This window comes from Acanthisitta chloris, unplaced genomic scaffold (genome assembly GCF_000695815.1).
Source record: "Acanthisitta chloris isolate BGI_N310 unplaced genomic scaffold, ASM69581v1 scaffold43295, whole genome shotgun sequence".
NCBI lineage: Eukaryota > Metazoa > Chordata > Aves > Passeriformes > Acanthisittidae > Acanthisitta > Acanthisitta chloris.
In genome coordinates this window covers 11,690-27,409 of record NW_008676156.1, presented here as the reverse complement: position 1 = coordinate 27,409, position 15,720 = coordinate 11,690, and the positions used below count along the sequence as shown (strand labels likewise).

At 36.2% G+C, this 15,720-nt stretch overlaps 1 protein-coding gene across 1 annotated transcript in view; it reads right to left on the bottom strand.

Annotated features, from left to right (window-relative positions):
- Positions 1–4,457: 4,457 nt before the first annotated feature.
- The window catches only part of SLC25A21 (solute carrier family 25 (mitochondrial oxoadipate carrier), member 21), a gene marked incomplete at its 5' end in the record, with an annotated part of 22,173 nt that continues 10,910 nt past the window's right edge, over positions 4,458–15,720 (bottom strand). The window contains 4 exons of the mRNA XM_009076005.1: positions 4,458–4,598; positions 7,069–7,121; positions 7,934–8,115; positions 13,584–13,748. Coding sequence (XP_009074253.1) covers positions 4,519–4,598; positions 7,069–7,121; positions 7,934–8,115; positions 13,584–13,748 — 480 coding nt within the window. The remainder of the gene's footprint in view (positions 4,599–7,068; positions 7,122–7,933; positions 8,116–13,583; positions 13,749–15,720) is intronic.

Sequence of the window (15,720 nt, the reverse complement as noted above, 5' to 3'; positions counted from 1 at the left end):
CCACAGAAAATTCTGTTATGCCTCAAATCAGGAAAGATGGCTAAATGGGAAGTATTTGCCAACTGCCGAGAGAACAACCCTTTCATCGATGAGGTTATACAATCCACCACTATTAAGAGGTCATTTTTGGTTGTTTTGTTGGCTTTTGTTAATCAAACATAGAACCGAGGCTCTCCAATTCTTCTGGCATGTTGCCATCATCAGGCAGTAGTAATATCTTTGTGATTGTATCCATTTGTAAATATAGGCTTTTGACAGCATTTTTCACCTTCCAGTACATGTGTGGTGTTTTTTCGTCTTTCTGTTTTTGTTTTTTTTTTTTTTTTTTAAGCTAAGAAGGTTATTTCTTGCTATTTTCTGTGTTTTTACATGGTGGAATGATAGTCTCAGGTGATGAGGTTTAGATAGGGTTGTTTCATTATGTTTTTGTGCCTACAGTGGAGGCTTCAACATCTCGTGAAATACAGTTATCTCTCTGGCAGAAGATTCAATGGCAGAAATCCAGCCAAGTAACTCTCCACAGCTATACTCAGCCTGCCAGATTCATGAAACACCACATTCACATGAAGTGTACAAACAGAAATGGGTGGAAAACACCTGAACAAAACTGAAAACTATAGAGGAAAATGCTGTTAGCGTGCAACCTGTGCAGAGATGCTTACAAAACCATGTCAGTCAGCAAACCCACTGAGAAACAGAATTGTACTTTCTCAGCTCACTCGTGTCCAGCGTTTTTGGTCCCAAGATTATGTTGTAATTTTTTAAAGATGAAGTTGTCTTTAATTTCTGCTTTAATGAGTGTAAAATATGGCTCTTGGTAAATTTTACATTGTAGTTCTGAAGCATTTTTTTCCCTTATAGGTATACTGGTGGTGGTGCTACAAACACAGATATTATTTAATATTACCAAATTCCCTTTCTACATTTCTGTATCCAGTAGCAAGTACTCCGTGCCAGTTATTTTGCTTTAAACTTTAATCCCAAGAGAGCTAACATTCTGATCTTTGAAAACTTACCTGTTTTCCTTGGGCAATAATAAAGTTCTGACTATTATTCCAGAATGCTTTCCCCATGCTGTAGGTATTTTCAGGATATGAATGTGGGAAGAAACCTGGTGTGACATTTCATATCCTTCAAAGAATATTAATATATTATGGATTTTTATAAATGTTTGCAATAACTTAAACTACATTAGAGATAGTTAAAGCAAAGGAGAAAACATCATTCTTCATATATTTCTCTATTTGCATACCATATTCAACATTAATTCAGTTGGAAAGTAAAATACTGTCCCCTCTTAAAATACAGTCCTCTCTTTGTGGATTTCAAGCTTTCATTACCAAGACAGCTGTGGGTGAATTTTCATAACAATCTAAGTAACCAGTACTTGTGTCATATGCAGTGTGTACACTGAAATATAGATGGACTAGCTGGCTGCTGCCACCTCTGTTTTTTATGCACTAAATATAATTAACGGAACTGCATTTCTAGAAAAGAACACAGGTATTGTATTATGGCCTCAAGGAAAGAAAGATCTGATCTTGGATGTGATTCGTGTTCGTCAGACTCAAAGGCATTCGACAGCTGTTTGGCTTTAACCAGATGCTGAAACTCTTGTTATTCAGTAGAACACTTTTTTCAGGAGTGTTGCTTTGAAACCACTAAAGGAAATGTGCACACAAGTGCATTTCCACTTTACCACACTGTTAGTGATACGACAGATGTTATTCTGCCTTTATACCATGAAAAAGAAATCAGTTTAGTTCTAGGCAAGCTCTTCAATAAAAATAAAATAGGAAAAAAAGAAGATAAGAAAAATATCATAAATCAATAAGTGATTAAGCTGGCAAGAGGATTTTAGCTTTCAGCCTAGTTGTTTTACTGGATTATGGAATTATTGAGTCAGTCTACCTATTGTTATCCATACCACTCAAACAAGGGACATCAAAGGGAAAAAAGGAATAGAAGCCTTCCATAGCACAGCTTTTTAAGCAGCAAGAATTTATAAGCCTGTAACAAAGTGTGCCTGTATTAAGAGTTTTCCAAATTTTCCTGAGCAACAACAGATAATTTCTGAAATAAAAATTGTCTTTCCTGACATTTCTACGATGTATAAGTGTGTGTTTTGGGAGACAGAGAGGCAGATTCTTAACTTGTTTGTTCGCATTATCTTCTCTTCAGCTAAATTGGGATAATTTATAAAGCAAGGACAAGACAAGATGCTAATTATTCCTCACATGGGAATACACCATCGTAAACCATTTTTGTTTTGTGTTTGTTTAGGTAAAGCTCTCTGTGCATCTGCCTGCAGTACATGATGCCTGACCCCTGAATGGGAAGTCAGCTGGGCTGCATGCAGACAGTGTTGCTCAGAGTGAGCAAGAGTACCTGACCTTGGCTCTTGGTAAACTGATTCTGATGGATTTTTTTGGTGTGAATTTTCATAAATTTTTTTTAAAAACTTAAACCTACAATGCAGAATACTCCTTTGCCCAAGGACTTTTTTCCCTGCTTATGCTCATAGGTAAACTGGAAAAGGCAACATTAGCTTACTAACCACACAACTTTAAGTCATTCTACAATAAATTCAGAAGGAAAATGGAGGGTTTTTTTAAAAAAAATGAACAAGGGTCAACTCCTACTGTCAGGTGTAGGGGCATAGTGAACCCACTGAGGTGAATGGATGGATTTGGGATATATGCAGTATATGTGGGTGCAGAATTTAAGTGTTTTATCTGAAAAGTCTACACTTCGTTCTCAGAGTGTCAAATGTTTTCAAAAAGATCGGTGAAGCCTAATAATGTTCCCTTCTATGACAGCTGAACTGTATTTGCGTGGTCCCAGCACAGAAGATCTTCAGTGTAAAACTGAATCTCCCCTCATATTACACCAGGAGTGATGGGGGATTGGGCTGGCACATTCATGGGTTTGTTTTCTAAAACTATGCTGTTTTCTATTTTGTAATTGTTCTCCTTTTATCAAAGATCAGGCTGAGCTATTAACTGATAAAAAAGTCATGTTGGAAAGGATGTAAAACTGAAGGCTATATATGTATATACAGTATGTTAAAAGCATTTTATTTTTATATTTTGAATGGTCTAAATTAATAAAAGACAAATTATAAAGCATTTTGCTTCAGTTTTTGAAATTATCTTAGTAGTGTCTTCTCTTTGGCTAAGTACCAATAATAAAATGCAACAACAAGGAACACTTGCCTTAAAACCATAAACTTTAGCAGACCCAATTTTATTGATTTTAGCTATGAAGCAGCATAGGTATGAGAAGGTGCTGTTGTCAAATTTAGACAAAAGAGAGGTTTATTGAGCATGTCAATACAGGCAACTTTAAAATTGCTGAAAATGCATTTCTATTTTTAGCTTTTTGTTGCTTTTCTAATGCATTAAAACCACTCATGAGATGAAACTTCACACGTGAACTGTCATTTTCAAGTAAAAATGTGGAAAGATATTTCTTTAGGACTGCTGGAAGAAAGGTTTATACCTCCTTAAGAGGAAGAGCATTGAAAGTTAACAGTGTGAATGTAGTATGGGGAGATACAAAAACTTCAGGAATTGCAAGATATGCATTAATTCATAGCAAACTAAGTTAGATAATGGGAACATTTTTATAACAGAATAATGTGCAATTTAAAGTTATTTAAGCAGTTGTTTACAAGAAAACGTAGAATGGCACAACTCCGTGAACAGAAACAGTGTCTTAAATCAGCACAGCAGAAATCACTGTATTTCAGAGGAAGAATGGCTCATAAGAACATGAGTACATCCCTGAAATATTATTTATATTTACAGTGACTGGGAAAAGCAACAATTTTAGCTTCACAGCAACATTTTTTTTTATCTACAGAAAGATGTATTTCTTTGAGGTGCATGGCCAGCAAGCTACAACTGCATATGTGCTATCAGTCTAGAACCTTGTTTCATCATACCATGGTGGAAATGAAAGGCTAAAGGGGCAGTCAGGGTGCACTGAGCATTTTTTGTCACAGGACAGCTCTTTTAGGAATAATATATGAAGATGGATATAAAATTCACAGTAAAATCTGATTCAAGAGTTGCTGGTCATGTTCTTAACGTGGAGTCAATGGAGCTGTCAGTTTACACTAGCTGAGCATCTGACCCCTCCAGCATTTTTCCATTTTTTTCTTGAAAATCTTCTGAGAGTAATTATCTTGCCATTTCAGCTGAAAATTTTAAAAAAGTGTATGACTACATAGGATGATCCTATGTCAAGAATTTTCAGTTTGTCCTTTAATGTCTCCTTCATATTTTATCTTGATCTAGCAAAACAATTACAAATATCAGCAGAGCTATTTACTTATGCACTTTCAGAAAAACATGTGCTTAAATGTTTTCTTGGATCAGAACCTGAAGATCAAATTTACTTTTAACTGTATCAACATCAGTGCAATCTGAGGGCATTCCACACCATAAAGGATCAGAATCACTTTTACTTTATTGCAGTATTTTAGAATGCATATCATTTTAAAAAGTACATTTTTCAGAAGTGCTGCTTGTGATTGACTGTGTTCTGAAGCCATGTATAAACGTATTCATAAACCAAAAGCATCACTGCACCACCTGGGAAAAAAACGGATATTATTTTACCACACAGAAAATTCAGCATTTTCAAAATTTTACAGAGCATTTGTAGTGTGTAATTTAAGACAGGACATAGCAAAGCCTTATTTCAAAATGGATAATTCTACTAATTTCCTAGTTCATTAGAAATTCTCCGATTCTTCAACCATACCCATTTTACTTACTAGCAGACCAAAAAGTTGATGCAAAAAGCTTATATATTAAATCAAATTCACACTCAGTCTGATTTTTCCTAACTTTTTTCGAGACTAATATTTTTCTTTGTTCTTCAACAAATGAAACATTTGATCTGAATGTGTGTGTATTTGGGTGTTTGTTTAGTTATCTTTGACCATGAAAGAGCAATGATGGTGGAATGACAAAAATTCATCACCAGGGTGATGAAAATGCTTCCAGGTAAGATTCAAGAAAAGTTTTCACCTGTTCATTTACCATGTCAAAAGCAGAAAATCACAGTATTGAAATAAGTATAATCTTCCTGTGCCTGTACCTGGCTAAAAATCCACAAGAAAAGCTTTAATCTGATGAAATGGCATTATCTGCTGGAATCAATAACAGTGTGAAATCCCAGCTTGAAAGCCATGAAGTATCATTACTTGTAGTGCAACTAAACTGTAACTGGACTGTAAGTACTGTATAAGCTAAAGACAGGAACATTACAGAAGGTATATCTATAACTAAACATAGAGTGAATCTACTAGTTGGAGAAGATGCATAGAGCCAGGCTGCAGGAGTAAAAGTGTATTACAATGTGCCATTTGTGCCCCAGTGCTTGTGCCAACACTGGGGCACAAATATTTTCATTCCTTTGCTTTGCTTGTTGGTTCAGTTGGTGGTTTGGAGGGGCACCTCTAACAAACAAATCTTGTGCTGAACTGGGCTCACCTTTCTAGGGATAGGCTCAGACAACCAGGAACACGGAACTACCACGAGTTTTCCTGTGTCGTTTATCGTAATGAACCGTCATCAGACTTGACAATCACTATGAAGAGCAACTCACAAACAGCTAGAAAGAAGGTAGCAAGAGGCTTTGACCTACAAACAAATCTTAGACACAATGTCTAACATGTGATTTGAACTCAAATCAAGGCTAATTTCAAGTCTCATCCTGAGTGATCTGTTTGTGTATCTCTTTTCCTGTAAGCACTCACAGGTTGAAAGAAGGAATTACCTTTCCAGTCACAGTAAAGATTGTATTATTGTTTCATCAGAAAGCCAAATCTGTATATTAGTCAACAGGACTACAAAAGTATTTTTAACGAAGTGCATATTTCACTGACTTGCTGGATCTGGGCCAGAATGCATGGTCATTTGTAAGATGGAAAATTGTATTCCAACATCTGCTGTGCTAAAAGGTACTGGGAAAGCAAAACCCTGCCTTGTCTTTGTCCTGTATGTAATCTAGTATCTTTGGAGTATGAAGAAAAAGGCTTTTAGCTCCAGAACTCCTTGTTTCCCCTCCCCACCTTCTTCCTTACCTTGCACAATAACCAGCCATGGTCTAGCACTTAGCCAGATGGATTGGATGTGCAAACATTTACAGACAAACCTAATGCCTCCTTTATACTGCAGAACAGACTCTGTACTTACTTGCTTTTAACCATGTGTATTCTTGCCTATTAAATCACCTTACACAATTGGAAATACAATTTCACGGGAATGGGATACTGTTCAAATTGAGGCTTCTGCTCTTTTTGACACAAAGTGCTTCTGTGGGCTGGCAAAGCCTAAGGGGTCAGTGCTTTGCTTTCATGATTAATCAAAACCAGTCAGGGAAAAATAATCTAGAAGTTGAAGAAGATGTAGCTTTCAACCACCATGCTCCCACATTTGGAGTATCAATCAGTGAGAAGGGGTCAAACAACAAACCCGGTTTCAAGATATCCTTGTCCTCTTAGTTTTCCAGGGCCATGAAAGTCTCTTCCCAGCTCATACTATTGACCTTTTAGTGTCTGTTCTTTACAGCCTGCACAGAGCACAGGAGAAGAAAGTAACTGGAATTTGATATGCTTGGGCTATGCTTCGACTATTTGAGTGCATTTGTACTGGAGAGACTCTAACCTGCATTTTAAAGTGACTTCACGTGGGTACTGAATAGTCCTAGTGGACCCAAAAGATCACATTGAAAGGAATAGGAAGTTTTAAAGTTCTGTAATTTGCATGGGTGTACTTTTGCTTGTTCATAAATAAAGCAATTGCAAACCCGCCCAGTTAACTGGATCCGCAATCCTCTGCTGTGTATGTAAAATGATTCTTTTTAGACACATATTTAGTTAAATCCATCTATGATACAATTAGATGATGCTATTATCAAAAGAAACCATTCAAAGTGAAAGAGATTTTGATGATCTTTGGTACACTGATGTTTACTACATTTTGTCAAGACTCAGAAAAATGGGAAAAGAAAACAAGAACAAAAGCAATACAGAAATGACAGAATGAAAATTACCTGGACCAAGTCTCATGATCTTGGGAAGCAAGCCTTTGTACAGAGCCAGAAATCTGTAGCAGAAGAAACACAAACAAAATATTTCAAACAATATCCTTGCTCTAAAAGAAGAATGGAATTGTAGCACATGTTTGTTAAAATGCTGGCAGAGCACTTAGGAGCAATTATTTGAAATTGCACATGTTCAATAGCAGGCTGTATCTGGATTTTAACATTTTACAGAGGCAGATCAGATGAAGAGAAAAAGCTAATCAATGTTCAGTCACAAAAGCAATGTTGTGAGCCTAGCCAATCAGAAATATGACTTTAATCAGTGAGATGGGTTTACTTTCAAGACAAGTCTGTTAACAACAGCTGCATACAGGGATAAAATGACTGATATAATTGAATATCAAAGATACAACTTAGTTCAGACTTGAGAAATATTTTTAAAATTTGAAAAACATTATTACCACAAGGGTTTGGCCCCAATTTATTTCAGCAGTAATTTTAAAGGTACATAGGACTGTATAATTACAATTAGATTGAATTGAGAAGTATTCTGTGTTCTGTTGATATTTTCCTTTTACAAAATGAAGAGTTAAAATGTTTGCATGAGATGTATGAAGCATTTATTTGTGGAGCATAAATTTTGACAACCCAATAATCATCTTGTTAGTCTTTTGTAAGTGTTCACATGTAGTAGGACCGTATCTTCTCATAAGTCTAAAATATATTATCAAAATGTGACATTGGGCTCTTTTGATATGTGAGTTCAGGGTGGCTTAATGGTACTCGTCAAATCTGAAATATAACAACATGGTTTTATGGACCCATATGAACTAAAACAGAGATCCGGACATTTATTAAAATAAGAATGTTTTACCCTTCCTCTTTATAGACTGTTGCCATAGTTTTAAAACAGGTTCTGTACTTGATCTCTCCAGGAACTGGCTGTGGTCCTTGAATCCTACTTTTTGCAACATCAAAAGGAATGTTAATAATTGAGGCTATTGTTCCTGAGACTAGCCCAATTCCAAATTTCCTCAAAAACTCCAAATTTGGATCCTACAAAAAAAGAGAGAAAAAAAGAATAAAAAGGGAAATGAAAGGACCTATGCAGGTTACCTACTATAAAGTAATATGCATTTAATCAGAAAACTCACACAACACACTCGTGTTATTTTAGCAGAACACATTAGGATTTCCTATGCTGGAACTTGTTTTCTTGACAATCCTATTGGCTATGTTTTTACACATGGTCTAAATTGCTGAAGTACACATTTCCTCACACAGGATTTATAAACACAGTTCATAAAGAAAGACTGGTATGGCATATGGGGATGATTTGTATAATTGGGCTTCACAATGTACTTAGTATTACTGTATCAAAACAGGAGAAATCCAAGCACACTATTAGCTAATTGGCCAGAATATTTTACAAATGACAGCAACTTCCACCATGAAGCCTACTAAAACACTCATTTGTGTGTTGGACCCCCAAATGCTAAATTAAATAAAGGCTAATCTCAGTCTGCTGCCATTCCCCTCCAGGTTTTTTACATTTATTTTCACATGTAGCTGATCCACTGTACTAAGAAGTGCTAGCTTCCTGTTATTAACAATCCAACTCAGCACAACAGCAAGAGAGCCTCCATGTTCTGTGCATTATAAACGGTGGTAACTCACTCAGCTAATTGGCTAAAGAATTTACAACAGATTGTTTCTGAACCCTACTATATGCTCATGGTAAAAGTTAGAAGCAGGTTAGAAGTGTATCTAAAAACTTCTTTGCTCACTCACAGTTCACAGTTCAACTGAGTTTTATTTGATCTTTTAGAAGGACCTCCTACCTTGGCATTTCTATAGCATCAAAGAAACCAGAGTTTAACTGGGAGTCAAAGACTCTTGAAGTAGGTTTAATCCCATTTCTCTAAGTAGTAGAAGTCACAGGGAAGTGTGTTCCAGGGCATTTCCTATGCACATAATTTGTTTTTGCTATTGGTTTTCAACAGGCAGGACATAATTTTGCTATATCAGACTCTACAAGCAGTTCCCTTTTTTTTCATAAAGGTACTTTAAATATAGAAGATGATCATTAAAATAACAAATGATCTTGCCATGTTATAACATCAGCATGATATTAAAAAAATAGTTTTTTGTTTCCTAAACCTGTGCATTTTTGAGTGAAAATGAAAACAAGGAAGAAGTTTTCCTTTCCAGATTAGCAATAAGAAAAATAAATTGAAACTTCCACAATATGCACTGGATGAAGTCTATACAGGTGTTTTGAAAGAAATGTCAGAATCCACAAGGCTCTTTATTACTTGCAGGAAAACTCAACACTTTGATTTCACAAAACATGAAACATACTGGCAATACTTTTTAAAAATTAGAATGGCTTGTGGTACATAAAAATCATAGCACATTAGTAGCAAAGGTCTTAGCAACAAACTTCTGTTCATTCTGTACACACTAACAGTGGTTTAAATGCAAATAGAATAGATCAGACTGTTCATAAAGTGTTGGGGTTACAGGGAGGTCAGTTATTCATGGCATCATTTAGGCACTAGCTATGCAGAAAAGGACACCCAGAAACGGATGTACCTTTGTCAGCACTATCCATCCTCAGTCTAAGTTATACAATAATTTATGAAACAGAAAAAAGTGAGTAGCTCTATGAATACCAGACCTAAATGAGTTTGATGTCCTATCAGCCCTTGTGATTGATTGATACTGATGTCTGGAAAGGTGCAAGTCCAGACTAAGGCTTACACGGGCTTTTTCCAATGGAATTCAGTGCTTAATCCGTAATTTCCTACTGAAAATTTCCCTCAGTTGGGGCACCCATAACATGCACTTGTAGAATCTCTCCTTTTAAATGATGATGTGTATGTCTTACAAGAACTTAGCTATTACAAGCCGGCCTCTCTGCCAGCTGTGGTCAAATTTGGTTTTCAGTTTCAGCATTATACTAATTTCTGTAGGAAAACAGAAGAAACTTGTGTTTCTTCCTCATGTTTTTATTTTAACTGAAGATTCCTCTCCTTAAACTTCGCATCAGTCTTGCCTACAGAAATACCATAGTGAGGTACAGGTGAGGTAGCAACAGACATTTCACCTTGAATGCAACATGTTTTGGTGGTGGTGACCTGGGCTGAAGTCTTTAAGCAGCACAGGCTGTCATTTCAACAGCTACAGGACACCTCACAGTGATCAATAGGGGACTTGTAATGTCGTACTGGATACAGAACTGCCATTTTAAATATTTTTTATTGCCAGATCATCCTGATACCTGACCTTGGATGGTAGCTCTGAGGTTATTCCATTACCCACTCTGATCCAGACTTCTGAATCACCTTGGCTTGCTCTTTCTTCAACTCCATTGCATCACATGCACTTTTCACTCTCTCTGTTCCTACATAGCACTTCTATGTCAGCATAGATCTGAAAACAGCTAAAATAAAATTGTGTACTATTTTACTTACTGACCAGGCTGAACAGCCCATTTTGGTTTCCCATCTCTTCTTCTTTGCCTATAGAAGTTTAGAGCCCCTTTCTCTTACAAAAGAACACACCACTCAGCATCCATGGTCTGAAGCAGCAGTCCTTGTAACAGGAGGCACATCTGTAGCAGCTGTGGCAGGTGGTGCCTGACTTGAAATGAGTTTTGCAGTTGGCCATGTTTCAAAGGGGGCTTTTAACAGGCAGTGAGGAATTTTCATATTGTTAAGAAATGTAACAGCCACTTGGAGGTGGTAGTGAGCAAAGGTTTTAATTAAACTAACATCATCAAACCTAATTATGATAAGAATCAAAAAGCGAGAGCTGCTGAATGCTTATGAAATGCAATATTAAAACAGGTGCTGTAGAACCAAGAGAGACAATAAAAATTTGCAGACTTATTTAATTGCTAGGGCAGATGCATAGCTGTTAATGCTCTATGGTTCATACATCAGAGGCAATTGAAAGAAACCTGGCTTATTCCATTTTCAGCAAACAAAGCACAAGGTTGGGTGTAAATGGTCTTTTTAGTAGAACAGACTGAACATATGAAAGATTATTAATTATGGACTTTTACAACACACACCTGTCATTCATATCATTTGACCACTCAACATACAGGGTTTATTATTTTTGGCAAAATAAGCTGCAAACATACCTAATCAGGATGCAAATTTAATTCACAGTTTAGTACTGCTGACAGCTAAAAGGCTCATTCAGGCGTTTCCATACATTTTCCACTTACGTTACAGGTGGTGAACAGCAAATACATAGTAAAGAGTCAAAATAGTTTCACAAATGTAGCATTTTTATTTCACTTTGTTTTACGTTTGCCAATATTGTAACACTGGCTTTAATACTTTCTTTTCTGGCAAAATACATAAAGTGAACAAACTAGGTTTTGTAATGAAATCAAGTCTGTGAGAAACCTTGAGAAGTTATAACTGCTTAATATTTTTCAGGCTTACTGCAAGCCAGCTTCTACTAAATTCCTTGTACAGGTTTGATAACTCTCAGCCTCTAGTACCTGCCTACTGGCAGAAGAGGTTAAGTTACAGATCACAAATTATTGTTGAATACTTCCGTTTTCTAGGCACTGTGAAATTCAGTGCATGTAAACACCTGAGATGTAATGTTGGCTAGCACAAGCCAGGTGAGGTGTCATCTATATCCCCTATATTCTCCTAAATTCTGGGTAAGATTAGCATTGATTTTAATAGGAGTTAAATTATATCTCTCTGTACAGAACTGTCTATGGCACTGACGCTATCTGGCCTAGAGAGTCCTATTAAGTTTATTAGCACTATTACATGCTATTGCCATTCAAAACAGACTGGCTGCATGAAACCAGCCTATTAGGAATGGTCCCTTATCTGCACTAGCTCCTATGCCAGAGCCAGGAACCGTGTTGGCTGGTCAGGGCCAAAGCTGTGCCAGGGAACATTTAACAGTACAGATGACTGAGTTTCAGTGATGCTGCTCAATTTACTAGCACAGATGTAGCCACTGGGCAAGCCACCGTGCAAGCCACTTATTTGCAGTTAATGCAATCTACTCCCACATTGATTAAGTTGCCTTTTGTTTTTGCTAGTATGTGCAGGACAGCTGGGCCAGTGGCTGACAACATTGAAGTAGTTTCTCTTTTGTTTTTACATGGATTTAAACCCATGTGGTAGATGCTAAAAATTCCTGCATCATACAAAATCTTTATAAAGTGCTAATTTCTTTTAGATCATAAAGCTTTGAATCTTTCTCATGTAATAATTATTTCCTATTTTTAAATTTGAAAGGCTAGGAAAGCAAGTTTATGCCAAATACTATTACTATGCTTCAATTCCTAGGCAAGAACATTTCAGGATTCACACAGAAGTTGCACACAAGTCTCTTTGTCCTTACCTGCATATTATTCTGAAAGTTCTGCATAGTGATTATGATTTTTTCATCTTTTGATCAAAACAAAAGTGTTTACTGCTATCTTAGTATCAAGCTATTCTTGTGCCTTGAGTTTTTAGGATGTGTGATTAAAGTACACTGTAAAGTATGCTTAAACACACCAAAAGAAACTTGCAGAAACTTGTGGGTCAGCTGCTCTTGAACAATTCAATTTACTGTAATGATCTGCAAATAAGAAGTGGAGCTTTTCTCTGTTTACACAGTGTTGCCAACAAAAATATCAGGCTAAACAGAAGTGCAGAAAAAAAAAGTGTTACTTCACCTGGGAATAGAAAGAGATCCCTTTTAATATAAAGTGAAGCTTCTTATATATCTATCACTACATATTACACCTGTGACTGTTTAAATGTCATAATCTAAAAATCACATTGGAGAAAAAAACAGTTCAGGAAGTACTGGAATCATTAATAAACCATTAGCTGTTTCTCACATAGTAATTTAGAAAGTTGCTGATATTACTATGTTTTCATAAGTAAAATTTCCCTTTGCTGTAAAGCGGAATGTTTCCTTTGTTATGTAAAGAAATAAGAACGATCAAAATTGCTTTAAGTGAAATTACAGGTATAAAGACACTTTGTTTCAAACTTATAAACTACACAAAGCCCCTGTGCATGATCTTGCATGTCCTGTTTTGGGCTGACTCTCTCATGGATGAATCTTCCCTGTCATCCTACAACACTAGGTTGAATTCTCTTTTGAGTAAATGGGCAGGCCCTGCACCTGGCCAGAATAACCTACGCACTGCAGCTCTGCCATCTCCTCAAGCTTAGGCCCTTATTTGTGAATACTGAAAGAAGTTCTAGCAACTGATTTTTCTCTTCTAAGCCAGCTTGCCACAAATAAAGTGTATACACTCCCAACATAAGCATAACATGCCTGTATCTTGATTGCTGCCTTTTCACATTGCTACCATGGTATAAAGAGGAATTCATGAAAACGAGAATTCAAAATGACTATTTATACTCAGCTTTGCTTAAAATGTGAGAAGTATAAATTCTTCATTTGCTTTACTTCATTTGTGCTAATCAAAATGCCACAGCCCTTATCTGATTGTCTATTGCATTGTATGAAGAACTTACTTTGTTGACTGGAAGAATGTTTTTCACATTGAAGTAGAATCCAAAGTAAACCATGTTAAAAACTCCGTGACGGCCCAGTGTTGCAGTAAGGCCTTTGTTGAGTCCTTGGAAGCCCAGACCATGGGTTTTAATGATCTGCCGAGCTTGAACAAAGCTAGATGGTTGCTACACAAGTTAAGCAAAAGAAGGAAGATATCATCTTTCCAAAAGAAAAGAACAAACATAGCATCATTTCCATCCTGTTGACAAACACAGCGTTGCCAATTCTTGTAATTTTATCTAAAGTCTCACCATATTTGTTATTTTCCCTTTCCTGTGACCATGTAAAAATCACAACTTTAATTAAAAAAAGACTCCTCATTTTTCTGATTGCAGAACAAGATATAAGCATGATTTGTGTATTGTGAAAGACTAAGGATCCCTAAAGCAAAGAAACAGGTCTTTAAAATAATAATTTAAAAAAACAGAGCAATGTGTGGCTTTGAATGTATGAATTTGGCAATAGTAATTTTTGTCATTGATGCAGTGCTATTAATATTATGACAGATAAAACCCTTACACAACTAGAGTATATAACAATTATTCTGGACAATAAGATAAAAACAGCTTCTCCAGTAAAATCAATGGCACAGGAATTTGAATGGTGGGGGAGTGATAAAAGTAACAGAACTGAAACAGGGAATTTTCGAGCCATTATGGCTACGGAAGCAAGTCCATGGGACCTACAGATTAGAGCAGCAATGGACAATATAAAGGTTTGTGTATGTATGGCAGTTTCCAGATTTAACATTATGAATAGGGTTGAAATGGTGACAAAAGGCATATATATTGTCTGGGAACCCTTCTGGATCCTCTGAGGCCCTTCATGCTGCTGAGAATACAAGCCACTGCTTTAAGACACTGGCTTTTGAAGGAGTTTTTGGGTGCACAGCATGTTTTAAAACCAGATCTTGAAAATCTCAAAAAGAAGGTTTGGTTTTTTTCCCTCTTCTTAACCATTCAACTAGAAATCCTCTTTTGCCCTTCTAATTAATTATTTGACTTAATACTGCAGTTAGACTTTGTAAATCTGAGCAGTCATTCAAATTCCTTGGTACAGGTTTAGGAAGCTGACTTTAGAAAACCTGTTTTGAAAATACCCAAAAGGTACAGAAATCAATTTAGTCACCCAACTTGCATTTAACAAAAGGCAGAAAAGAAGAAACTTCCTCAGGTCAGACAGGATCTGCCTGACTGCATACACTTGATATAGTTTCCAGTATACTGTGATGCTCAGAATAACCTATTCACCTTCTAAACATTTTATACTTATTTTTAGCAGCATTATAAGAAAGTTCTTTCAAAAAGTTGTTGAATTGAGTTTGGCATTCTCCAAAGTATAAAGCTGGCTATGGGTAATCAAATATATAATTAGAAAGGCAAAACATGACTTCCACTAGGAGGTTCAAACATGAAAATATAGAAGAATTTTGACTATCACCCTGTGAACACCACTAATTTCAATACACTTATTTGTTTAATAGTTTTTCATTTCAAAATATCACTGTGGTAGATCAACAGCATCAGTCAAATGATGCCTGTTATATCCAACACAGCATACGATTGCTTATTTAGGTGACTGAGAAGTTTAGTCTTTAATACTATGCTTCATTCTGGTTTGTTGCTTTTTCATATTTTGTAAGTAATATTATTCTATTAATGCTCTGCATATATTTTACTATAGTTTAATTTTCTAACTAACCCCAAGGATTCAAGTCAGAATCTACTCTTAAATGGAGATGCCCAACATGAAAATTGTCCAGATACTAGCAATAACATCCTTTCTCGTGCACAAAAAATGGACATTAGGTCTTTAAAAAAAAAAAAAGAGTGGGCCTGAATAAAGTGATTTAAGCTGAATACAACAACTTTCACTGGTAAGGTATCCCTTGGTATCCCTTATCTTGAGTATGGATTTACTAATGACTGAGAAGGGAAGCTTGTCACTTGCTGAACACCTGAGATGTGAGTCATTAGTCCAAATGTAGAGTCCTGCAGTGTCTATCTCTGACTTCCCTTTTCAGTCCTTTAGCAATAAAGAGGACTCTCTTAGACAGCACTTCATTTTTGCCAAAATAGGCATCATCATGTCAGCTGA